General features: G+C 34.5%; 3 protein-coding genes across 3 annotated transcripts; 2 read left to right on the forward strand and 1 right to left on the reverse strand.

The window, feature by feature from the left end:
- Position 1: 1 nt before the first annotated feature.
- On the reverse strand, positions 2-12550 carry LOC132729564 (tetratricopeptide repeat protein 13-like; the record flags this gene model as incomplete). The annotated part of the gene is given in 12 exon segments (XM_060715346.1): positions 2-101; positions 524-590; positions 1755-1859; positions 2509-2650; positions 3010-3092; positions 3479-3589; positions 5450-5566; positions 7997-8089; positions 8714-8850; positions 9830-9905; positions 11045-11145; positions 12232-12550. Coding segments are annotated over 12 exon segments (1409 nt in total), but the record flags the coding sequence as incomplete, so codon positions are not given.
- Positions 12551-12961: 411 nt separating this feature from the next.
- LOC132729589 (jerky protein homolog-like) lies at positions 12962-15556 on the forward strand. Its single transcript, XM_060715371.1, has 2 exons — positions 12962-13119; positions 13367-15556. The coding sequence occupies exons 1-2, from the start codon at positions 13000-13002 to the stop codon at positions 15161-15163; spliced, it is 1917 nt and encodes a 638-aa protein (XP_060571354.1). The 5' UTR covers positions 12962-12999; the 3' UTR covers positions 15164-15556.
- Positions 15557-22557: 7001 nt separating this feature from the next.
- Positions 22558-24761, forward strand: LOC132729567 (carboxylesterase 5A-like). Its single transcript, XM_060715348.1, has 2 exons — positions 22558-24237; positions 24551-24761. The coding sequence occupies exons 1-2, from the start codon at positions 23039-23041 to the stop codon at positions 24759-24761; spliced, it is 1410 nt and encodes a 469-aa protein (XP_060571331.1). The 5' UTR covers positions 22558-23038.
- Positions 24762-25277: the final 516 nt, after the last annotated feature.

Raw genomic sequence — 25277 nt, forward strand, 5'->3', positions numbered from 1 at the left:
TTTCTTTAACCAATGGTCTCTGAAGTCATCAGAAAAATCTGTATCTACTGTAAGGGATTCTAAAGGTTGGTCCAAATTTGCATGTAAATATCGTGCATATTCTGAAATAACAAATGTATCACAAATTACAATATATTCTTAACAAGAGCTGTCAATGGGACAGCATGCTTGACTATTTTTAGTGCTTGACAGTAAAACAAGTGTCTGGATAATGTAAAATTTTCTATTCTCAAAAAGGGACATAATTCTGTCAAAATTCATGTTTGAGTTATGGGCCTTGGGTAGTGACCTCCTAATATGCTCTCGAAAAAAGTGTGTGAAGTTTCAACCATTCCCTTAAGTACTTCTATATATACCAACTTGCATGCAAAAACTTAACAGAAGTGTGACGTCTGGGTGAGTACTACAGTTCTTCATATTTTTCAATAAGTCTAAAAATAAATTAATTATACATGTGATAAATACACATAACCAGGCTTTACAAGGAACAAAACAAAGAAAGTAACAAACTTGCATAACTTACCTCTGAGATAATGAGCTTTTAAAAAATCTGGACTAGCTTTTAACACTGGTCTATTCTGTACCATAACCTGTAACAAGAGTGCATGATATTGATAATATATAAACTTAGTACACAGTGTTGTATTTACCTAAAATTGATGTTATGTTTTTATTACATATGAACCATCTGAATTTGCTAATGGGCCTGACCTTTGGTGATAAAAAGAAGTAAGGCCTAAAAAAAAGAAATGTTGTGTTTCCGGTGGCCCGACCGACCCTATTTTTTAGCGCCGACCCAAAGTTTTTTATCGATGTACAAAAAAAAAAAAAAAATGGCGCCCGTACCGACCGTACCGAAGACGGGTTTTAGTATTGAGAGTCGACAACGATGTGAGGCACAGACGATTCGGGTTCCAATTACGTATTAACGCGCACCGGCTAATATGGCGGCACAACAAGCAGCCGAAGTGTCACTGCTGGCGATTTTCTTTAAAAATACGATCATAGTTTGGCAAAACAGGAAATCAAATTAATAGACCACAGCAAAACAGCTCCGACCTACCGACCCTACTTTTTTTCGCCTCGCCACCAGAAACACATCAATTTTTTTTTTAGGCCTAACCCTCTACAGGTTCCAAAGTTTTTAAATGAGGTGTGTCACAGGAGTCTTAACTGCCCATTGTTGATTAGAATATCAAAATGCTGGCACACAGATAACTGAGATTGTATTTATTAAGCAGCCATCTGTATAAAGTCTGGTCAGAATGCACCAATGCTATCTCTGACCTGGCATTGGCAAGCCTACTAATGCCATTAATATTCAAATTTTATATGGCCGACATTATATCCAGTTTATACAAGAATGACGAAAACAGTAACAATTCCTTTTAAATTTGTTTATCATGATTTATTTATGATATGAATCCTGCGTCACATGTTGCAAACATACATTTCAAACTGAAACTGTTTCATGTAAATTTTTCTAGCTATGATAGCTTGTATATGATTCTGTATAAGGATAAGTGACGCAGAAATATCAGCAAATTTTGCAAATTGACCAAAATCGCTAAAATTTCCTTTAACGTAAATATCACAAAACCCGTTTTCAGTTTTCAAACTACACAGAGATTGGTGATTTGCAAATATTTCCACACAAGGAATGTCTCTAGTTTTAAATTTGCTAGCTTTTCGACATGCTGAAATATCCACCACAGTACTAAATGAAAGTGTAAAGTTAACAAATTGTTTCTTACTTTGGTTGCTGATTTAACACCATCATAAAATCTTCCTACTGCAGTAGCTGATAAGGCTTTCATGTAGGCACAATTAACATTATCTTTCTCCTCCTCTATACATTTCTAAAACATCAACAAAACAGTTTTAGTTATATTTCTTACTACTTTTCTGCCCTCTCTTATTAACAAATTGGTTATTTTAATTTGAATATGTTTGTTACAAGAAATATTATCGGTTGATTTACCTGTTAGAAGCCCCTTCCTTTGCTGAAAAAGGCTTAAAATGTCAAATATACAACATTAAAACTGGCTCTTTATTTGTTTGTTTGTCTTAAATCCACTACAAAGAAAATTTCAGTCCTAATAATCCCATAGAATGTTATAAGGACATTCAGTCAACATGTATATTTATGAATCATTTCAGACAACAGGCTTTGTCTTAGAAGAACAATAAACATTAAAGGCTCCATAACATTAAAGCAAAAATAACTTTCTCCTGCATCAATGTGTAGGATCAGCTTTTTTATGTCGCACCAATACAGTATAGGTCAATTGGCAACTTCATAGCTTTACTGGTGAAAGAAAAAGACATCAAGTGCTCCTCTCCTCTTTACATTACTATTTCTGGCATTAATGGGCACCCGAGTAGAACCACTGATGTTACATAAGCTATTAGAATCAGCTAATTTAACTGTTATGTAATCTAAAACTGTATCACACTAGAACTAATTTATTCCTCAAAATTTCATACTTATATACACTCATACCATACCTTGAAATCTTGGATAGATGTTTGTGGTTCCCCACTATGATATAAAAGATTTCCTCGTAACTGTAAACTCATCACATGATCTTTGTTAATACCTAGTGACTGGTTAAATTTACTTCTAGACATTCTTAAATTTCCAATTTCTCTGAAAAGTGAAATAAAGAGGAAACAAATAATACAATATGTTAACAAGCAAGGTTTAATGCAAGTGTAAAATGACTGTGAAGAAATAGTGTAACACCACAGCTGTGCACTGTGTACCTTAAGAAGAGCAAAATAAAATGATACCTTTACATCTGCACAAAGCCCTTCTGCATTTTATTTTTTCACTTATAATAATAGTCTATAATCAAATCATTCTTATTTGGGCAATATTTCGATCTTAGTTAACAAGGCAGAACCAACTGTATATATAATAGAATGATGCTTCTTTCCTCAACATAACAGCTATTTTGGACCACTAATTGGACTACTACACTGCATGATGTTAAATTTTTATTTTACCTAAAAGCTTGAGCAAGACTTGTGCAGGCATCAAGATGATCTGGATCTTTACTCAAAACTTCTTTAAACACTTCAATTGCATTCTGCAAACAAACAATTTTTTGGTATTTAACTCCATTCAAATTTTAAAGGATTTCAATAACATTTTAAGTTCCCAACAGTATCCAAACAGTTGACTGGTCAGACAGCATGGATGTTAAGGCTGGGTTAGTGTTATACTGGTGGCAAAAAAAAGCTTACTACTTTTGGTTCCAGCAGACTAGGGGTTAATTGCTATGTCAAGTGTGCCGAGAATTTTTTATGGCATACTTATAATGACTGAAAGTGAAGACAGAAAATAAAATATTTCACATTTCCATGGATTTTTCCTTTCCTTACTCAACATTTAAGAGAAATAGCAAGGGCAAACTCTTACATTAACAATATCAAATCATAAAAGTTTAGTTATAAGACTTATAGAGAAACTTACCCTAACTTTTCCGCGATAGTATTGAGAAAGTCCTAAATAAAACAAACTCTGTAAATCATTGCCATCACTATCAATATTCTTCTTAAAATCTTCCTCTGCAGCAAAATAATCCTGTAAAACAAAATTATATCATCAGTTAATCACATATGAACACTGTACAGGCAGAGATCTGTGACCTAAAATCAACCACTTTTGTAATTTTCATCTCAGCATACCTTTTACAATCATGTCAACCACTGGAATTCTAGCAGCAATGATGACTTGCTGTTGGCACCTGTGAATACCTAGGCCAGTCTGCATATATATATATATATATATATATATATATATATATATATAGGATATGACCTAGCTGCTGTTTTCTGGCAGCAGTATGGGATCAAATTTACCATAGACATTACCAAATTTGAACCAGAACAAGTCAGGTGAAGGTTAAAAGATTTTTATCACATGCTTTTCGGTGGTTTATAGAAATATATCAGTGTTATAAAACTGGTAATTTCACTGTTTGAAACAGTGAAATTACCACTTTGATAATTTCACTGTTTTGAATTTAAGGTAGTACACCCCTAATGGGCACTATAAGGAATTGTAAATTTGACAACATAGGACAGTTATATGCCTTAAATGCCACCTGTATGCAAAATTTAAACAAAATTTACCGTGTGGTTTATGAGTTATAGACATTTTTATGAACTAAAACTTTGCCATTAGAAGGGACTTTTTCAGAAATGAGGAAACTCTAAATAATCTATAATATCATCATTATGAAAAATGTTTTCCTTTTGCTCATTGTTAAGAAATAAATAATGACATTTAGGTAACAAATTAAACAAGCAAAATGATTGTTTTTAAACGAAATGTTTTTAATATGTATAAAAATGTAACCCTACCCCACCCACTTTTAACACTAATTTGACCATTTCCCTATGTAAAAAGCCTTATTTAAAATATCTCTAAAATTTTCCAAAATGAGGGGCTATTTTCAAAGTTTGCCTAAATTTTCTTTAATGTATATTGGTTGGTCTTGCAAAATATAAAATACTTTTACCGTTTAGTTTTTATTTTATTAAACTTTGAAAATATCTGGTATCATATTTGCTATTAAATTTGGCATTATTTAGTAAATAAATACCTACAATAATTATATAATTAAAATAAAACACTTTTTTCTTCCATAGGGGGTCTGAGAGATTAATAAAAAATGTTAAAAAGAAAAAAAAGAAAGAAAAAAAATTGCCCCTTCTGGGGTTTGAACCCACGCCCCCTCAGTTTCAATACACTTTACAGTGATTTTAGCCTATTTGAAATACTCTTCAAAGTGGAGACAGTGATTAGGGGTGTACTACCTTAAGCCCCTTACGTTGTTTTCAGTGAAATACCAGCGTGCACAATACTGGGTACCAACTTAATACGTGACGTCGTAAAATGACGTCACGTTGTATTATTATTTGGCGCGCTTTTCATTCCGTAATGTCTTTTTTAAAACGTTTCTTTGCATGTAATAAAAAGAAAATTTGTTTAGTTTAGTGTAAGATTGAAATATATTTCACCTTGTGAACACCAAAAGTTCATATTTCACTCGTGGCTGCGCCACTCGTGAAATATTCCTTTTGTTGCTCACTCGGTGAAATATATTCCGATCTTACACTGAACTAAACAAATATCCTCTATGACTTCATATGAGCTGGCGCACTTATATCATTTCTGCCTTTTATGCCATTATATTTACAAACAACATCTTCTAAAAAAATCTGCTCATTTCTTCAATGTAGAATTTAAATATGTGATCAAGTAAAAATGGCCTTATACCTATGGTTTCAATAAATGATTAAAGGTGAATATACACCAAATGTTCAAATTTAATAACCAATAGTGAGTACAATATTGACTTCATTAAAATAAGTGAGCTTTTGTAAGCTGTTACAAGAAATATATGACTTCAAACAAACAAAAATTATCAATACAAACTTGTAAAAGAAGGTAGACAACTCCTCTGGCAAACAATATTTTACTGCTGGACTTCAGCTCAATAACTTTAGTTAGATCATCTATTGCTTTGGTATAGTGCTGTAATGCTATGTATGCCTGAAATATATTGTATCATTTAATCATCTAGACGTAGAAGAATGGGTGTGACTGCATTTCTCTGTGACAATTATTCTACATTATTATACATTGAATCTTATGGTCATTTGTCTCTTACTGCTGATTCAGAAATCATTTGTGATAAGTAGTCTGCCACTTGACAGAGATGCTTTTTTCTGTATTTTACAACTGAATAAAGGCTGTTTCCCCTAGCCCAAAACAGGTATATTTTCCCATAAAAATGCTTATATTTTCCACTGAAATGCCCTGTGCACTTCTTCACCAGAACCATGACTTAACAGCAGCTGACTTATATCAGGTTATTGATAAATTTAATTGACTGAAAGACAGAAAGCTGTCCCTACAGATACATGTAGCCTCTATTATATAGCATGCATGTTAAATTGAATTAAAACTGAAAATTTTAAAAAAAAATGTGGGTAAATTCCATTCTCAGTTATTGAAATGTATTTTGATTCCAGATTTTCCCACTTTTCTGATATATTGTGCTATATTTTTTCCCTATTAGAAAGCCACAGGTTGTTTTGAAAATTAAAACAAGAGGGCCATGATGGCCCTGAGGTCGCTCACCTGTATATAGGCCCCCCAACCCCCACCCCCCCCAACGTTGCAGAGCCAATTTAACCCAAGGGCTTTTATTTGCACAAACTTGGTAGACACCCATAAGAAGACGTTTCATGCTAAACATTTAAGCTCTAGCTCATTGGGCTTTTTAAAAGAAGATTTTTTTAAAGTTTTTACTATACACATATAGTTAAAAACAATGACACCCCTTGGGCCGGGCCAGTTTTGACCCCAGGGCTTTTATTTGAACAAACTTTGTAGACACTTACTAGAAGATGTTTCATGCTTAATATCTAAACTCTAGCTATTTGGGTTTTTTCAAAGAAGATTTAAAGTTTTTGCTAAACACATATAAAGAAAATCAATGACCCCCGGGGCGGGGCCAATTTTGACCCCTGGGCTTGTATTTGAACAAACTTGGTAGACACCTATTAGAACATGTTTGATGCTCAATATCTTGGCCATAGCTCTTTGAGTTCTTTAAAAGAAGATATTTTAAGTTTTTACTATATGCATATAGGGAAAATCAATGACCCCCGGGGCGGGGCCAATTTTCACCCCAGGGCTTTTATTTGAACAAACTTGGTAGACACCCATTAGAACATGTTTCATGCTAAATATCTTAGCTCTAGCTCTTTGGGTTCTTTAAAAGAAGATTTTTTAAGTTTTTACTATATGCATATAGGGAAAATCAATGACCCCCCAGGGCGGGGCCAATTTTGACCCCAGGGCTTTTATTTGAACAAACTTGGTAGACACACACTAGAAGATGTTTCATGCCAAATATCTAAGCTCTAGCTCTTTGAGTTCTTTAAAAGAAGATTTTTAAGTTTTTACTATATGCATATAGGGAAAATCAATGACCCCCGGGGCGGGGCCAATTTTCACCCTAGGGCTTTTATTTGAACAAACTTAGTAGACACCCATTAGAAGATGTTTCATGCCAAATATCTAAGCTCTAGCTCTTTGAGTTCTTTAAAAGAAGATTTTTTAAGTTTTTACTATATGCATATAGGGAAAATCAATGACCCCCCGGGGCGGGGCCAATTTTCACCCCAGGGCTTTTATTTGAACAAACTTGGTAGACACCCATTAGAACATGTTTCATGCTAAATATCTTAGCTCTAGCTCTTTGGGTTCTTTAAAAGAAGATTTTTTAAGTTTTTACTATATGCATATAGGGAAAATCAATGACCCCCCGGGGCGGGGCCAATTTTGACCCCAGGGCTTTTATTTGAACAAACTTGATAGACACTCACTAGAAGATGTTTCATGCCAAATATCTAAGCTCTAGCTCTTATGGTTTTTTAAAAGAAGATATTTAAAGTTTTTTCTTTCGGTTGCCATGGCAACCAGAGTTTTGCATGGAATTAAATTCTTTGAACAATTTTTAAAGGTGACCACCAAAGGAACATTCCTGTGAAGTTTGGATGAAATTGGCTTAGTGGTTTATGAGGAGATGTCATTTAAAGTAAAAGTTTACGGACGGACGGCCGGACGACGGACGGACGGACGCCGGGCGAAAAGCGATCACAAAAGCTCACCCTGTCACTTTGTGACAGGTGAGCAAAAAAAATCACTGCTTGAGGAGAACTTGGTAATCACTTTGGTTATCCAGGAAAGCCGGTCAGGTGGATCAACCACCGAGATATTACCAGAAAAGAGTTAAAATCATCACATAAAAACACAGAAAGAAAAACAAGCAAACACAGAAAATAGTGATGCACTACATTGCATATGTCTGCACATAAAAACCATTTTTACCAAACAATAAAATCTTTAAAAAAAAACCTTCATTATTAATATATAAATATTGACACTGTTAGCAGACGAAGGATGGCTTACCTCTGCTCTTCTTTCATAGGCTTGTATAAATTTGTTATCTCTTTCTATTGTTTCTGTAAAGTCATCTATTGCTTTGTCAGCATTATTCTGGTCCTGTGTTAAAATGGAAATGAAATTTACATTATCAAAACAACAACAACAACAAAACCTAAAATACTAGCATACACACAAAAAAAAAAATGTACAATACAATAGCTATCATGTTACTTAGTGTCATCAATGGACCATGGTCCCATTCTAACACTGTTTGTTAATAACATTGCTTATTCCATTTTGACTGCTTTTGCTGAAGTTTATGTTACTCCAAAACTAATAGTAGTACTCGTATAATTGCTTTCTGGCTAAAGAAGACCTCGCAGAATTATTCTATGCATTATTTAAGGCACAAATGGACACCAGATTAAAACAGGAGACTGTCAGACTAGCTGGACAGCTTTCTGACATGAAAGAAGTTAAAATTCCCGTGCATGATTCCAACCCAAAACTATATAATGAAACATTGCAGTACTTTTTTTGGTTTATATAGAATTTATTTTAGTTTGATTGTGTAGGAAGTTATAAGCTTATTGACACTCCTTCGAATTTGGAACCAACCAGCACTGAGCAATGAGTGAAGTTTCTTGCTCAAGAAAACAACAACTTGCCCTTGCTAACATATTGACTTAAATATCTCATTTTAAAAGAAAATATCATAATAAAGTTATACTGTAAGATTACCTTTAAACCTTTTCGTGAATAAGCCACACCTCTCATGAAATAAGCAGCAAGTGTATTTGGTCTGTTACCTATTAGGCCATCATAGGTATCAATTGCTGCATCAATATTACCAGAGTTCAGTAACACAAGACCTAACCCTGAAATAAGAAACATATTTTATTAAAAATCATTTAAACAAAACATCTGTAAGTTTTAAATTAAGATTTCATTCCAAGATAAATCACAACAAAAGTGTAATCTATAGGGGACTGGAGGTCTTGGGTTTAGAAATTTTGTGTTTAGAATAAATCAAAAGGGGAATTTAGCCTGTCACCAATGATACTAATAATTCTATGTAGTATATATTTCATTTTGCAAAACACAGATTAAATTAGCATTTAAAGGGTTTCATGCTAAAATTAAACAAGAGCTGTCGGTAGGACAGCAACGCTCGACTATTCTTAGTGCTTGATAGTAAAAGAGCCTTGATAATGTAAAATTTTCTATGTTAACAAAAGGGCCAAATTTTCCTTTAAATCAATGTTACTGTTATAGGCTTTGAAGAGAGTCCTATTATGCTCTAAAATAAGAGTATAAAATTTCAACTTGTTTCAAAGCCAGATGTCAATAGTATATGAAAAAATCTGAGGTGGTATGCAAACTTTAACGTAAATTGTAAGTCAGAAAAGGGGTACAATTCTGTCAAAATACTTGATACAGTTATCTCCTCCTGTCTACAGGATAGGGTCATGATTGTGAACAAGTGTGCAAAGTTTCAAAGCCATATGTCAATTGACTTTGAAAATATTTGAGGTATTACAAAAACTTTAACATAAGTGGTTACGCCGACGCTCAGGTGACTACAATAGCTCTACTTATTCTTATCGAATAGTCGGGCTAAAAAATATAGTGAGGGGAACTTTTTCAAAAAATAGGAGAAAAACATATATTCAATGGTAAGAGGTATGGACACAAATTACAGGCTCATAAACATGAAATGAGGGCCCAGTATCTTTTGTATAAAATCCTACAAATCTCATACTTTTCTTTTTCATAATATTCAACATGGCACTAAAATAATCATATCATCTAATATAGACATAAATGAATTCTTAAAATAGTACAATTCAACTTTACCTAATGTTTTGTCAATGTCATCATCTCCAGTTGCAAAAGGGAGCACTTTTCTTTGAACCAAATCTTCTCCAAAATTCTAATGAAAACAAAGAAATAAATATATTCATATTAGTTACAAATGACATCTAAAATCTATGCCTTTTTCTTTCATCAAGTTATTCATAGGTTTCTAATCGAAGATTAAAAAATAATCATTTAATTATTTGGTAAATACAGTAGAACTTCTGTAAGTCGAAGTTGAACGGACTTGCGTAAAAACTTCGACACATCGGGACTTCGACTCATGAATCGCTGTCAATTCCATGACACAATTTTGACCCGCGACTAGTCCTAATTATAAGATCTATAACGAAACCTATTTCATGTTTTTCCATCATTAATCTGATATTTTCATTTTACAATGATAAATATAGCATGTTAAATAACGTTTTTCACGGCTAATTATTTGGATTACCCCTAGACGTATACAATAGAGTTACAAAAGGCGTAACAATACGAAAGGGCGATAACTAAACCAGGTTATAGTAAAAATTTTGTGTGTTATTCTCACGCGACACCGGGTCAAGGATGTTTTCAAATGAAAGTAGTTCCAAATACCACTACAGCAATTAAAATTGTAACGATTAAAGCATTTTATCACACATTTTATCGCAAACAAAGGCTGTTTGAACACACAGCTGTGTCACAATAGTTGAATGGAAATCGTCTTCACAACAAGATAAGGTGTGAAAAATGTCTCGACGGATCGAAGGTGTCAAATAATCGAACGACTTCGATTTACTTGTGGTAAATTGCACTAGATTTACTTGATACGGACAACGGAAAAACTTCGACACATCGAAAAATTTGACACATAAATTCTCGTCTCATAAATAGGTTTTTATAAGGAATATATAGGGAGAAAAGTTGGGACTTTCATTTTTTTTCAACACATCGAGGAAATCGACTAATCGAGGTTCGACTCAAAGAAGTTCTACTGTAAATTAACAAATTTTAGTTTCATATGATTAGTAGCTCAAAATGACATTAAATGAAACATTTTTATTTGTTATCACAAACTTGATTTCATAGAAGCCAAAGCTTGTTGCTGTCTCTTTTATATGGTCATGACTCATCAAGCACAACCATTACATATCCCTTACTTCTGCAATGTCATTTGCTTCAAATTCATATTTTGTATTCTTTTAGGTTATCTTGTAATATGATGTCCAATACCTCTGATATTTGGTAACAATGATCCAGTTCATGTTTCTGACATGTACTCAAATCTGAATGGAATGTACAGAGACCCAATGGCAAGTCATCTCTCACAGGATCTGAAAGATAATAATAATTAAAGTGCCTATCAAAATATGTCACAGAAATACGAAGACCTATGGATAATTTACTGAACAAACTTACATGAAGAAAGAAGGGCTGATCAGAACCAAGTGCCACACTGAGCAATTTATCAAGACCTTAAAAAGCCATTCCGAAGTTGTATGTTTATACGGGGAAGTCAAAGACCGGGCCCGCTAAGCGGGTCCGGGCTTTGGCTTGCCCGGCTATAGACTACACGTGTATATTTAAAAGAAAATCAAATAAAAAAACAATAAAAAAATATGTAAAATTATATACCTGTCAATGAAATTTTCAGTGTCAGTTCAAGTCGGGTGCCGCCATTTACAATGTAACTCAATGATAATAGGCGGGGTATTCCGATAACGGAACAAATCTCAACTTTTCGGATTAATAATAATCGCCGAGTGTTCCGAGTGTAAACGGAAGCGATCCATTAAATACCGAATGATACCTTTAAAACGGAAAGAATGAAAATATTTTTTTAACGGCTTCCCCGTTCACAGGCTTTGCCTAATTTCATATTAGCTTAGGTAATTTTCAACCATCTACTTTCTCTGCAAAACTTTCTCTTCAGAATAGTGTGACACATGGAGGTATCATCATTTTGAGCATGCAACCTATGCCGGTAGTGAAATGCTACAATAGTGAATCACTAAATGAAATTCTATTGCTAATTTACTTAAACATGTGGCCGCAAGTGGATAACGACTCGGACTAGTGATTGCTAGCTGCATTGGTTCAAACCCTGTCAGGGGCAAGTTGTTGTTTCCTTAAGCAAGAAACTTTACACTCATATCTCAGTACTGGTTGGTTCCAGGAATGGATTCAAGTGTGCCTATAAGCTTAAAGCTTCCTACACAATCGAACTAAAATAAATTTTGTATAAATCAATAAATCAAACTATGAGCATTTTCAATATAAAGTTGCTTTGCCAAGAAGTAAAAATATTTTAAAGCAACCTCATAAATTTTATAGGAATAGGCCCTTGCCTGATAAGAACAGATTAATTCTAAAAATTAATGAACGAGTTTATACATTCTCAAAATCAAAATTTTGTTCACCACAATCAGGAGAAAGTTCTTTCTCAGATATATAGAGGGTCAACTGTGACTTTAAAGCTGACAGTTCAGGTGCATTGTTGACAGCGGGGAATGCGCATAGAGAGCAAGCCTCCCCCTTTACTGATTCAAGTCTCTTCATCTCAAACGTCTGCGTCCTGCCATCTTCACTTTCCACTTTAACATTTGCAACTTCGCACATTAGTTCCACCTGTGATGTTAAAGCGAATGCATAGTTTAAAAGTATAAAAAGAGTTGTTAAGCGTTTGACCCGCGCCATGTCATCGTCTGTAACCGTTTTCTACCTCCGAGATAGAAGAGTATTCCCAGATAACCTCCCTTAGTAAAGGGAAATAATCAAGAGGCCCGTCCGCAAACGACTAAACTGCTCTGGGGTAGGGAGTATGGCTACTGGTTCCAGTGGTATACCGTCCTAGGAAAGAATGAGTATTTATAATAGTCTGAGGTTGCTGTGAATAACCTATAACATAAGGGATGGCCATGGCGTGATGTTCGGGAGAGGGGTGTCAAATATTCTTCTATGGGGACCCAGCAGTGTTGGGATAGTGTAAAAAAGTAGAAAAAAATATATACTGTATATATAATATATAGAAAGTAATTCTAGAAAAATATATACTGTATATATAATATATAGACTATATATTATGTATACAGTATATATATATTTTTTTCTAGAATTACTTTTCTAATGAAGCTAAATTTGTTTATATCCTACCGTGACCCAAATTCGGCGTTCTCCTAAATTCGGCGATGTTTTGTTTTTCGTCATTCACGCGAGATTTCAGAGGTGAAGGTCAATCATGTTTATTTCCCACGGTCAATTTTTACAACTCGAGTGATTTTTCTGCGCTAAAGATGGAGATACGGCAGGTAAACATTAAAAATTGTATGACATGGAGAAAAATGTGTGTTTTACCTGATTCAATTTCAAGTTTATCTATACCTTCCTTTATTTGATTGATATTGTTGCTTAAAATAATTTGACAGTCGTCGTCTGTTACCTTACTATTTTTACTGCCGATCTAGGTCAACATACTACGTCACACTCCCGCCAAAATGAAAAAGTACGGAAGCGTAAAAGAGACATCATATTAAAATTATTTTTTTTTTATTTCAGAAACATGATTCAAAAAGAGGTCCATATCGAACGGGCTATGACCAGACATCCATTGAGAATGCTTTTATTGAAGTAAAATTAAACAAAGTATCTATTCAAAGAGCAGCCAAGTCTTATGGTATCCCTGTATCAACTTTGAAGGACAGAGTATATGGTAATGTTCCTGTCCATAATGCAAAGTCTGGTCGAACCCAGCTGTTTTCAAAAGAGCAAGAATCTTTACTTGCTAATCATCTTAATACAATGGCTGAGATTGGGTATGGATATTCCCGAACAGAGACTATAAATCTGGCATCTGATTATGCTGTCCATTTGGGACTCAGAGACAGAGAACACCCACTAAGTTTGCGTTGGCTTTACAAATTTTTGAATAGATTTCCTGAACTGTCTGTCAAAAAGCCAAGAAGTCTTGAAGCAGCTAGAGCTAGAAGTGCTACAAGACAAGCTATCACAAATTACTTCAAAGAGCTGAATAAAATCATAGTTGATAATAATCTTCTTAAAAGACCTGAGGCCATATATAATGTGGATGAAAAGGGACTATCAACTAACCACAAACCCCCTAAAATTGTAACTGGTGCAGTATATAAAGCTCAAGCTGTAACTTCTGGTAAATCACAAACTGTAACTGTTATAGGCGGGGTAAATGCTATGGGGAATCAAGTGCCACCATTTTTCATATTTCCAGGCAAGAGAATGCTACCTGAATTACTGGAAGGGGCTTCTGCAGGGGCAACTGGAGTTGTTTCAGAATCAGGATGGTCCAACACTGATATATTCACCCAGTACATGAAAGAACATCTTGTAAAATACTTACCAGAACACAGTGCAACAGACCCAGTTCTTGTTCTATATGATGGACATAAGAGTCATATCTCATTAACACTTATTGATTGGGCAAAAGAAAATCATATAATCCTATTTGTTTTACCACCACACTGTAGTCATTTGCTACAGCCTTTAGATATCAGTTGCTTCGGACCCTTTGAAGTTTCGTGGAACTCAACATGCCACAACTACATGAGGGAATCTGGTGGAAGAGTAATAAGTAGGTATGATGTTTGTAAACTTGCATGCAAGGTATACTCAAGCACACTGACACCAGCAAATATCCAGGCAGCTTTCAAGAAGAGTGGTATATACCCTTTTAATCAAGATGTAGTGAATGATTCTGATATTGCACCATCTTTGAGTTTCCCTGCCAGAACAGTTGAAAAGCAATGCATGTCTTCTCCACCAGAAAAAGCCTCTAGTAAAGAGAATTCTGGTTCTTCTGTAAAATTCCTTGAATGCAGAGGTGGTGAAGTTTTGAAAAATGTTCAAACAGCTAAAATTAGAAACACATTAAGCAAAGTTGTTGGTGGCAAAGCTATAACAAATGAAGATGTTAGTGAAAAAATAAAAGATCACATTGAAAAGCAGACAAGCTCCAAAAAACGAAAATTCATCCCACCTCTAAAAGTAAAGGTACCTGAAACACAAAACATACCTGAAAAACAAAACAAAGGACAGTCAAAATTAAACAGTTCAAAATGCAAACAACCAAAAGTTAAATCAAAGCAACCTAGACTTGAACTTTCTGAAGATGTCTCTGATGAAGATTCTGAAACAGAAGAAGAAAAATGCAGTGTTTGTGGAAAATTTTTCCCAGACAAACAGATTTGTGATGAAATTAGAATTGTTCAGTGGGGTCAATGTGACAAATGTGACCTATGGGTTCACCTCAAATTCTGCTCCCCAGTGAAAGTGTTGCGCAGAGGTGACAGTTTTCTCTGTCCAACCTGTAGCCAGTCATAAATTAAAACAAACAAAAAACAATTTGTAAATATGTTATCAGTTTAAACAGTTTAAAATGTTCCAGTTAAATACTTTCTTGTCAGTTTGGAATTCAAGTAACATTTACATTATTATGACACTTTTAAGACACCATACTTAATGATATTTGTGATGATTTACTGCAACCAATCAAATCGCCGAATTTAGGTGACGTGTTCAGATCGAGGTAAGATTTTACATCCGCCATATTTGTTTATGTTTGGCAACTCTGAACGATAACATTGTTTGAAATTAACTTAAAGTAACTTTTAAATAGTTGTAGTAAAATTATATCAAGTATAATTATAGATTACTGTAGTTTATTGAAAATGCCATTGACATTTGTTCTTATATCGCCGAATTTGGGTTACACCGGGATATATCTGTGCTTTTTTACACTATCCCAACACAGTGCTGGGCCCCTGTAGGGATAACAACCAGACCATGGTGAATCTTATAGAAAAGGGATAACCTAGCATCTGTACCTCTGAAGGGAGTGAAACATGTCCGTGACGCTATCTAGAGGTCTGACCATAATCTAGCTTAATCCATCGGGCTGCTCTTCTTTGGACATTTTCGATTTGATCTATTTGTGTTTTGGTGTGGGGAGACCTTACTTCAGAACCATATTCAAGCTGGGGTAAGCAATAGACTGGTAAGCATTGGACTTAATGGATTTGGATTTAACCTTTATGTTTCTACGCAGGAATCCTAAGGTTTTGTTTGCTTTCTTGGATGTCCAGTCTATATATGGGCACCCCACGTGAGGTTGCGTTCATTGAACGCCGCCTTTCCTTGTTGATCTTGTTTATCATACTTTCTGATATATCCACGCCTAGGTATTTAGCTGAGGTAACCAATTCTAATTGAACTCCATGAAGGTATATTTTGTTGGGATAGGATGTTTCCTTTTTGCGACGTGGATAACTTGACACTTGGATGGGTTAAATTCCATATCCCACTCCAACTCCCACTCTTCTAACCGATTGACGGACCAAGTGGGAGACTCTATGTACATTTAATCAATGATGTTATATTTTTGATCCTTGAAGATCGTTCAGCACGACATTATTGTTGTGCTTGTGGTATTTTTAGTTTCAACTTTTCGGCATTTTCTAGTTGGGTGGTTCCAATATTCCTACTTGAATAATGTTGAATCACCCTTAGGATATGTTGCCTGCTTTTTAAATTTGTCTTTTGACGTCTTATCTGTGATACGCAGGCTTCATAACCTCTGATCCCCTTTCAAAATTCCATTTTATTTAGTTCCGCCCATTGTTTTCTCGTTTAGGGCACACGCTTTTTATTACTTGGGGACCTTACGCCGCTTTTCATGGAATGGCACGGAAGTGTCACATTGAAGGTTCCATGATAACCGCCGTATGACCACATCTGCGGATGTTTCTAAATTCAAAATTTTACTATTTCATGTTTAAATGTTGAATTCTGCTTAAGCCGGTGCTAGGGGGCGTGGACGGTAACTTGCACTTTTCAGTACCGTCCATGAACAGGCTCAATCAAACCGAGCCTGCAACATTTTCAATTTTGCCGTGTTGGGCTTTCTTTAGGGATTCTGTATTTATCTATTTGAAGATCACATCCGTGTTATTTGTGCCGTGTGGCGGCTGTAAAAAGTCTCCCCGTACATTTAATCAATGATGTTATATTTTTGATCCTTGACGATCGTTCAGCACGACATTATTGTTGTGCTTGTGGTATTTTTAGTTTCAACTTTTCGGTTTCGGCATTTTCTAGTTGGGTGGTTCCAATATTCCTACTTGAATAATGTTGAATCACCCTTAGGATATGTTGCCTGCTTTTTAAATTTGTCTTTTGACGTCTTATCTGTGATACGCAGGCTTCATAACCTCTGATCCCCCGTTCAAAATTCCTTTTTATTTAGTTCCGCCCATTGTTTTCTCGTTTAGGGCACACGCTTTTTATTACTTGGGGACCTTACGCCGCTTTTCATGGAATGGCACGGAAGTGTCACATTGAAGGTTCCTAGGGGGCGTGGACGATAACTTGCACTTTCCAGTACCGTCCATGAACAGGCTCAATCAAACCGAGCCTGCAACATTTTCAATTTTGCCGTGTTGGGCTTTCTTTAGGGATTCTGTATTTATCTATTCTATGATGGACAGTTCTTAAAGCCCTTTGAGATTGAATTGCCTTAATGTTCGTCTTCTGTCTTGCTTCGTCGGGCCCTTGTAGGTGATCTTCTTGTTGCTCTGCCTTCCTTTAAGACATTGAGTACTTTTGTTATGGTCATTGGGTTTTCTTTTGTATGTTTCTACATGAGCATTTCGATGTTTTACTTATTTCACCTTTTGTAACCATGACAACTGTTTGAATTTCACTTGGCGGGGATTCATTTTATTTACACTGTCTCGTTTATAGGAACAAGGTCGGGCTAAGTGTGAGGTTTGGTGCACCATTAAACTCCCCAGCAGTATTTATGCTGCTGACCGTTCCAAGGCAGCGCCCCTCTGTGTGCCTCAGATGTATGTCTATGTTGTGTCATACTGTTTTGGTGACACTTTTGTGTCCCTTGTTGTTTTCTCGTCTACGGCAAGTAATTTCCCCTTCGCCCCTAGTTTTTATTTATTTTATTTATTACCCCCCCCCCCCCTTCCCCGGGTCTCATTTCCCCTTCCCCTGTGCCCCTTGAGTTTATGGGCGTATTATTCAATCATTTGTTTTGTTTTTTTAGTTCCTTATCAGTTACATGTACTAATTATTTATTCTTATGTATGGTTTTAGTGGTTAGCCTGCCCATGCTCTTCCTTGTGTCCTGTCCTGTTTTTGTTTGGGGTCCTCCTGGGCTCCTTGCCACTGGCTCTTGTTACTGGGTCGGGTAGGGTTTGCGTTCATTGAACGCCGCCTTTCCTGGTTGATCTTGTTTATCATATATTAGGTCATTTTGGAGGGTGACTGGTTTGCAGATGTCAGAGCAATGTATGTAGCAGTGTCGTCTGCAAACAAGATTATGAGAAATGCATATCATATATGTCCGTGTTACCATATATGTATCCCCAGTATGACTAAATGATTCTGGATTGAGATTTTCTATCATCTGTTTTAATTTCATGTTTAGTTTATATAATAATTTGTATTTTTCTATTCTGTTTTCAGAGAAAGTTGACAAATATAAATCTTTGATAAGCTATGAGTCATAAGGATATATATAATATACGACATAGCACTTAAGTTCAAAAGGTCGGTGTAAAAATGAATTTAATAAATATAACGTGTATGAATGTTAGAAGAAAAAACATAAATTTATACAAGGTTTAAGTTATCCGACTGCATTTTTTCAAAAATCCCTTATATAGTGCCTTCATTTTATATTTCCCTAAGTGCCTTTAAATTCCTAAAGTAGTGATTTGTGTTTTTACATATTACGTTAAAGATGAAGATAAGATCCCCCGAAGCCGGAAGGGCCTCTTAATCTAGCTGACTTATTGATTTCATTTTTTGAAGAATAAGATCACAATAACTTCAATAAGGCTTTTTCATTGATTTTTTTTGTCCTTATATAATTATTGATTTCAGACCATTTATATAGTTTAGTTTACCATGAACATTGCGAAGTAAACACGTCTTAAGTAATCATTTTACATTAACTCTATATTTGCAATCTCTTAAACAAATACACTCTGTGTCCTCGTGTATTATTGATTTCAGAAGGTATTTGATAACTATGTTGAATGAAAGAAAACTGTACAATTTAGCTCGATTTCTGAAATGTAGCACTGATAGAATTTTGTTTTAAAATATGGAGATTCAGTAAGACATATCCTCTTTTTCAGGAATTCTGTTGAAGATTAGTTATAAAGAGACAACATAATAACTTAACTGGAGATTTATATTTTTCATATAACAGTTCGTAACCCATTAATTTTGTATTGTCTTTATGCAATGATTCACATGTCCAATGTCCAGTTTTTACATTCGACGTTTAAACAATCCCTCTATAGATTATGTAGCAACCAATTAAACTCCGAAAAAATAGTACGCCAATCACAGTTAAAAGGAATTACTATATATTAGTGTAGGTCTACATGTATTTGATATATAAAGTATGATTTACTAAAGTCCTCAACATGCAAAGTTGCGCAATGTTTTAATTCTTTTTCACGAAAAACATGTACTATACACCGGAATTGTGAATGTGTACAGCAAGCTAGATGTCAGGGTATGTAAATATTAATTATTAATACGCCCATGATGGTGTAAGACTGGAGATCTACTTTGCACGTAGAGTGACCATTACACTAGATAAACATAGTGATTACATAGTGACTGTATATCACCGAGTCCAATCGTTCACTATGTTTCCCAGGCGGAGAACGCATGAAGAGATCAATTTTACAGGTGGAAAACCGATACTGTGGTAAAAAAATTGTCTTCAATTTCTTTGAAAATGCATATTTCACAAAACTTTATAGCCTATTCTGATCTCGTATGATAACTTTATCCGACAGGCATCTCAAACTCGCCAAATCTTTGTTAACTTATTAGATCATTATCGACAACTGCACAAGAATAATCACAAAATTGGTAAAATCGCTCTTTGATAGCCAATAACTTGACATCCAAGCAAACTTCTAAACATTTGTTACGCTCTAAAGGTTCTTTATTAACATATCCTCATCCACCAAAAGCCTGTTCTATTTCTATTCCGTATTTTTGGAGTATAATATCGTTTAAGGGAATTTTCAAAATGAACGCATGAGCCGAACTTTTCATGTGGTTTCATAGGTTTGCAAAGTAAACGCATGAGCAGGTGGTATTTTTAAAACTCCGGTTTTTCCTAATTATCTAACAAATTTAACATATTCAAACTTTAAAAATTTCAAATTTTATTCCAAATAAGTGAGAGACACTTCTTTTTTTAAAAATTAAAATATACTTTGTACGCTGTATATATATATATATATATATATATATATATATATATATATATATATATATATATATATATATATATATATATACATGCTAATAAGCAAAAGTACGAGGTCTGTTGGGAAAGATCGTGTGAAATTGAAGTAATTCCTCGTTTTTAATATTTGCAAAAGCAGTGGTTAAGACGACAAAGAAAAGCATAATAGTTCCTCGAAAACTTGTAAACGATTGTAGCATTGATGTAATTTCTTGAATTTCTCCAATACATGTTATTTTGTACAATTATTTCTTCCCTGTTTTTATAGTATGAGCATATGAAAATATATTATACACGAATCACGTTTAAATATTCAACATTCGATATAAATTTCCCTTTTTAAACGACGAATTACAAGTTTTTAGAATATGTTTATGTAAGCCCAGTAAATCTTGGTAGTGTATGGTGCTATATGCCGTCCAATGCAAAGCAATTGGTAAAGGTACAAATAATTAATAACCAAATTAAAGCCATTTTAATGCGAAATTTATGTAGCATGTCGACATGCTTATGATTGGTAAAAAATAATAATTGCACTGTGCAAATTGTCTTGTATACTTAATATATACGGAATTGCTGTTGTACTTGTTAAACAAATAAAAAAATTGCGTAGAAGAGAGCTGATCCATTTCACCTAAGAACACAAAAATTATCACTTAGAATGAAGTGTATTTTTATCAATATTACAGAATATGGAAGAATACGACGCCATAATACCCGTGGAGGAACAACCTCTTATTGAATAACTTAAACAAATGAATATTGTTTAATACATAAAACGGAGAGATAACTAAGTCTTGTCATTTTGAATAAAATCAACAACTGACGACATTAAGCTGATTTACATAATAATCTTACATGACACTTTGGAATAGTCCTTGATTTTTGCACGCATTGTAAATGATTGTTTTACAAAATATGTACTTTGATAACTAAATCATGAATCCTGAATAATTGTATACAATTACTATCATACATGCATAATATTAAACAACAAATACAACGAAGGACAAATGACAAATAATAGCGTATGTATACTCTTTTAAAGTCCCTAGACCTCGAAACTTTAATAGTCTAATATAATAAACCTGATACTCAAATAAAGAATTACCAATATTACAAATCTTACATAGATATTATCGAATTTAACAAGTTCTGTAAATAAAGGGAGGTAATTAGAAACACACTTTGCCTATTCTTCATTAAAATAAACAGTGTATTATTTCTAAAAGAAAAACTTATAATGAACCTAAAAAATATGTGTTATTTCAACATTTTCTTGTATGTTCATTTTGTTGTAAGGAAGGTGATATATATTCTTGCTTAAAGATCCTGTATGTTATAAATAAGGATGTAACATCCTTGCGAAATATAAAGTCAGTTCTTATGAAAAACATATACTTAAGAAGTTGACATTATTAAACACATTATATGATATTTCTTGAGGAAAAAAGGTTGTGAAATTTTTATTTGAATGCAAAACTGATTTTTTTTACCAAAAACAGATTTCTAATTATCTCCTTTTATTATCGGAAATTTTAAATTTTGGCAATATCCTTATCAAAAAGGGTTTCTGTAACTTTTAACATTGTTAATTCTTTATTTAAGCCAAAGATTTTTCATATAAGAACATAAAATTTTGAGTCACAGGATCTTTAAGTGTATGTTACATCTTTAATTATTACATACAGGAAATTTAAGTCCCATCAACCGATGATGTTGTATTTTGCAAATATTTTACTCAAAGTTTTAGCAATCAGGATTTATTATATTTTCACAGAATCGAACAGACCTTCATCTATTGCTTATAAGCAATTCGTCATAAGGTATGAAAATAGGGACTTCTGTTTGCTCAAACATTTGAAACGAAAATTTTGGAATTTAAAGGTTCTGTGATCGATAACATGTGAGATATCCATGAAAACTGGAGTATCCAAAAATTCCGCCTGCTCATGCGTTCATTTTGCAATCTGATGAAACCACATGAAAAGTTCGGCTCATGCGTTCATTTTGAAAATTCGCTTAAACAATATTATACTCCAAAAATACGGAATAGAAAAAGAACAGGCTTTTGGTGGATGAGGATATGTTAATAAAGAACCTTTAGAGCGATACAAATGTTTAGAAGTTTGCTTGGATGTCAAGTTATTGGCTATCAAAGAGCGATTTTACCAATTTTGTGACTTTTCTTGCGCAGTTGTCGATAATGATCTAATAAGTTAACAAAGATTTGGCGAGTTTGAGATGCCTGTCGGATAAAGTAATCATACGAGATCAGAATAGGCTATAAAGTTATGTGAAATATGCATTTTCAAAGAAATTGAAGACAATTTTTTTACCACAGTATCGGTTTTCCACCTGTAAAATTGATCTCTTCATGCGTTCTCCGCCTGGGAAACATAGTGAACGATTGGACTCGGTGGTATATGCTATATACATGTATGAACACCGTGTGTGGCTAGAGGCTTAGTCTTAGCGTTCTATATATTGACAGTTATTTCAGTTTTAGAAAAAAATTTGTTTAAAAACTTGGGACTTAAAGACGGTCACTATAGCTGTCGATGCAAAATGCATTATTTATTTGTTGCATATTGGGTGTTTCTTGTCGGATATGTGTGCCTTGAACATGCACCAAGTGTGTCAACCAAACTTGGAGTTATAAATGGAGTTTTTAGTGAAGTATCATTTAAAAATGAAGCATATACAGTAAAGAGATTCTTAGGAGTACCATACGCCAAGCCGCCTGTTGGAGAACTTAGATTTAATTAAGAAACCGGAAGCCGCTGGGAAATTATTACCGGATCCATTTCCAGCTGACAAATTCGGATCACCATGCGCCCAAATTGACATTATGGGTGAAAAGTTTTCAGAAAATACTAATACAGAAGATTGTTTATTCTTAAACATCTATGTCCCGGACCAGAAACCAGAAAGCACGACAGGTCATGCAGTCATGGTATTCATCCACGGCGGAGGCTACAATCTTGGCACGGGAAATCGGTACATTGCCGATCGTTTGGCGTCCGTTGGTAACGTTATTGTCATCACGATCAACTACAGGCTCTGGATATGGGGTTTTCTTGATTTCAATGATGAAAGGGCGCAAGGAAATATGGGATTATGGGACCAACCAATGGCATTTAGATGGGTACAAGAACACATTAGTTCTTTCGGAGGAGATAAGGGTGACGATATTTGGAAAATCTGCCGGGGCAGTAAGTGTCGGGTTACACTCCTTACATCCGGAAAATAAAGGACTGTTTACAAATGTTATTTCTGAGAGTGGTTCACCATCGTTCACGCATGTCTTCCAAACTGACAATAACATTCAAGCTGCAACATTTCTTGCTGAGTTACTCAACTGTTCTACAGACAATCCAGATCCAGTGTATGAATGTATTAAAAACAGTGACAGTGCAGCAATGCTAGATGCTTTTAAAAGCGCTTTAAACGATCCGGCTAAGTTATGGCAAATTGTTTTCACCCCAACGGTTGATAACGACTTTGTCAAGCAGCCACCATTAGACTTAATAAATCTTGCTAAAACCACTGTTCCACCTGAAGTAGAATTTCTTAGATCTTTGAATTTGATAAACGGATTGAATGGGGCAGAGGGCGCCATGTGGCTTTTTATGGTGGAAGGACCGAAGGATAACTACGATGATTTACTGCTGTCAAAAGAAGACATGGATAACAGGATTATCCCGACAGTTCTCCCAACAGCTCCTGAATTGCTAAAGTCACTCGTTAGATCGAGGTATACAGACTGGAGGAATCCGAATGATCCCAAATTGGTACGAAAACAATTCGTCAAACTGTTAGGTGACCTTTATTTTAACGTTCCGGGAATAGAATTCAGTCGTCTGCATGCTAATGGATCAAATCCAGGGAGTTACATGTACAGGTTTACTCCTCTCGTGGAGCAACACTTTGTTAGAACACCAGCATGGTCGGAGTCTGCAAATCATGCAGACGAACTTGGACCCGTGTTTGGCTATAACTTTGACTATGAATGGGCAGCCGACATGAAAGGATATACACCACCTGACTGGGAATTGAACATGTCCGAGCGTATGATGGTGTCGTGGACAAATTTTGCGAAAACTGGGTAGGTCTATTAATTCTGTTATAGAAACCTAAACAAGAAATATGCAATTCAATGTGAATATTTTTCATTCTTTTCAAATAGTCAAGTCAACCTGAGTTATTGTTATTATATTTTGTTATTATTAACTGATAACCAGATGATGAAATGAAATTTTATTGAAGAAAAAAGGTTTGCATACTTTTTGAAAGAAACTCATTCTGTCTTACTTTACTTGAAGGTATAAATATGAAAATTAGCACTTTTGAAATGAAGTTTTTTAAGATGCATGTGTAGAGAACTAAAATTCAATACTAAACAAATGCTTATATTTTAGAAATCCGAACAGGGAAGGGGAAACACAATGGCCTAAATATAGCATCGATGATGAATATTATTTAAATATAGATAAAGAAGACACCGTAGGTCAATTTTTACACGCAGCCGATATGAACTTTTGGCGGGAAATTGAGCTAAAGTCAGCTAAGGTTAAAGGGACTCCACTGATTATTTTTGACATGACAGAAATACCATTTGAAACAGGATGAATAACTTGTGTACAAAATTTCAGATCATTCGCTTTATCTGTTTTCTAGAATAAAATATATTGTGCAAAATGACACAAAAAAAGGAAAAGCGTTTTAATGATTTTTTCTCGCATCGGGAAATGTTGGTTTTATTTTTAATTTTCATTGCTTAGTATAATTATGTTGTTGTTGTTGTTGTTGTTGTTTTTCATTATCTTTTGCCGCTTCATTTGCAGGATATCTTAAATGTAGGAAGGAGCCAATCCTTGTATTGATTTAAATACTACTTATGCAATATAATACGTGCATCAATAATTTTAAATACGTTTGTCTAATCAAAGTAATAACCATAGGGGCAAATCTGGTATTTTAATATTTAGGAACTTTCCAAAATGAGATAATAAGACGATTTTCTTTCCACTCTCTCCATGCGTTCTCCACCTTCGATCTGTGTTGAACGATTGGACTCGGTGAAACCTACCAACCAAACAAACAAAAAATATTTTTTTCTTATAGATCTACAAACTCATTAATTTC

Source organism: Ruditapes philippinarum, unplaced genomic scaffold (genome assembly GCF_026571515.1).
Source record: "Ruditapes philippinarum isolate M1 unplaced genomic scaffold, ASM2657151v2 ctg9_1_1_1_1, whole genome shotgun sequence".
NCBI lineage: Eukaryota > Metazoa > Mollusca > Bivalvia > Venerida > Veneridae > Ruditapes > Ruditapes philippinarum.

Coding starts and splice junctions, on each gene's coding strand:
- LOC132729589 (XM_060715371.1), top strand. CDS start 13,000: ATGTTTTGTTTTTCGTCATTCACGCGAGATTTCAGAGGTGAAGGTCAA. Junction 13,120..13,366: donor TAAAGATGGAGATACGGCAG/GTAAACATTAAA, acceptor TTTTTATTTCAG/AAACATGATTCAAAAAGAGG.
- LOC132729567 (XM_060715348.1), top strand. CDS start 23,039: ATGTCCCGGACCAGAAACCAGAAAGCACGACAGGTCATGCAGTCATGG. Junction 24,238..24,550: donor ACAAATTTTGCGAAAACTGG/GTAGGTCTATTA, acceptor CTTATATTTTAG/AAATCCGAACAGGGAAGGGG.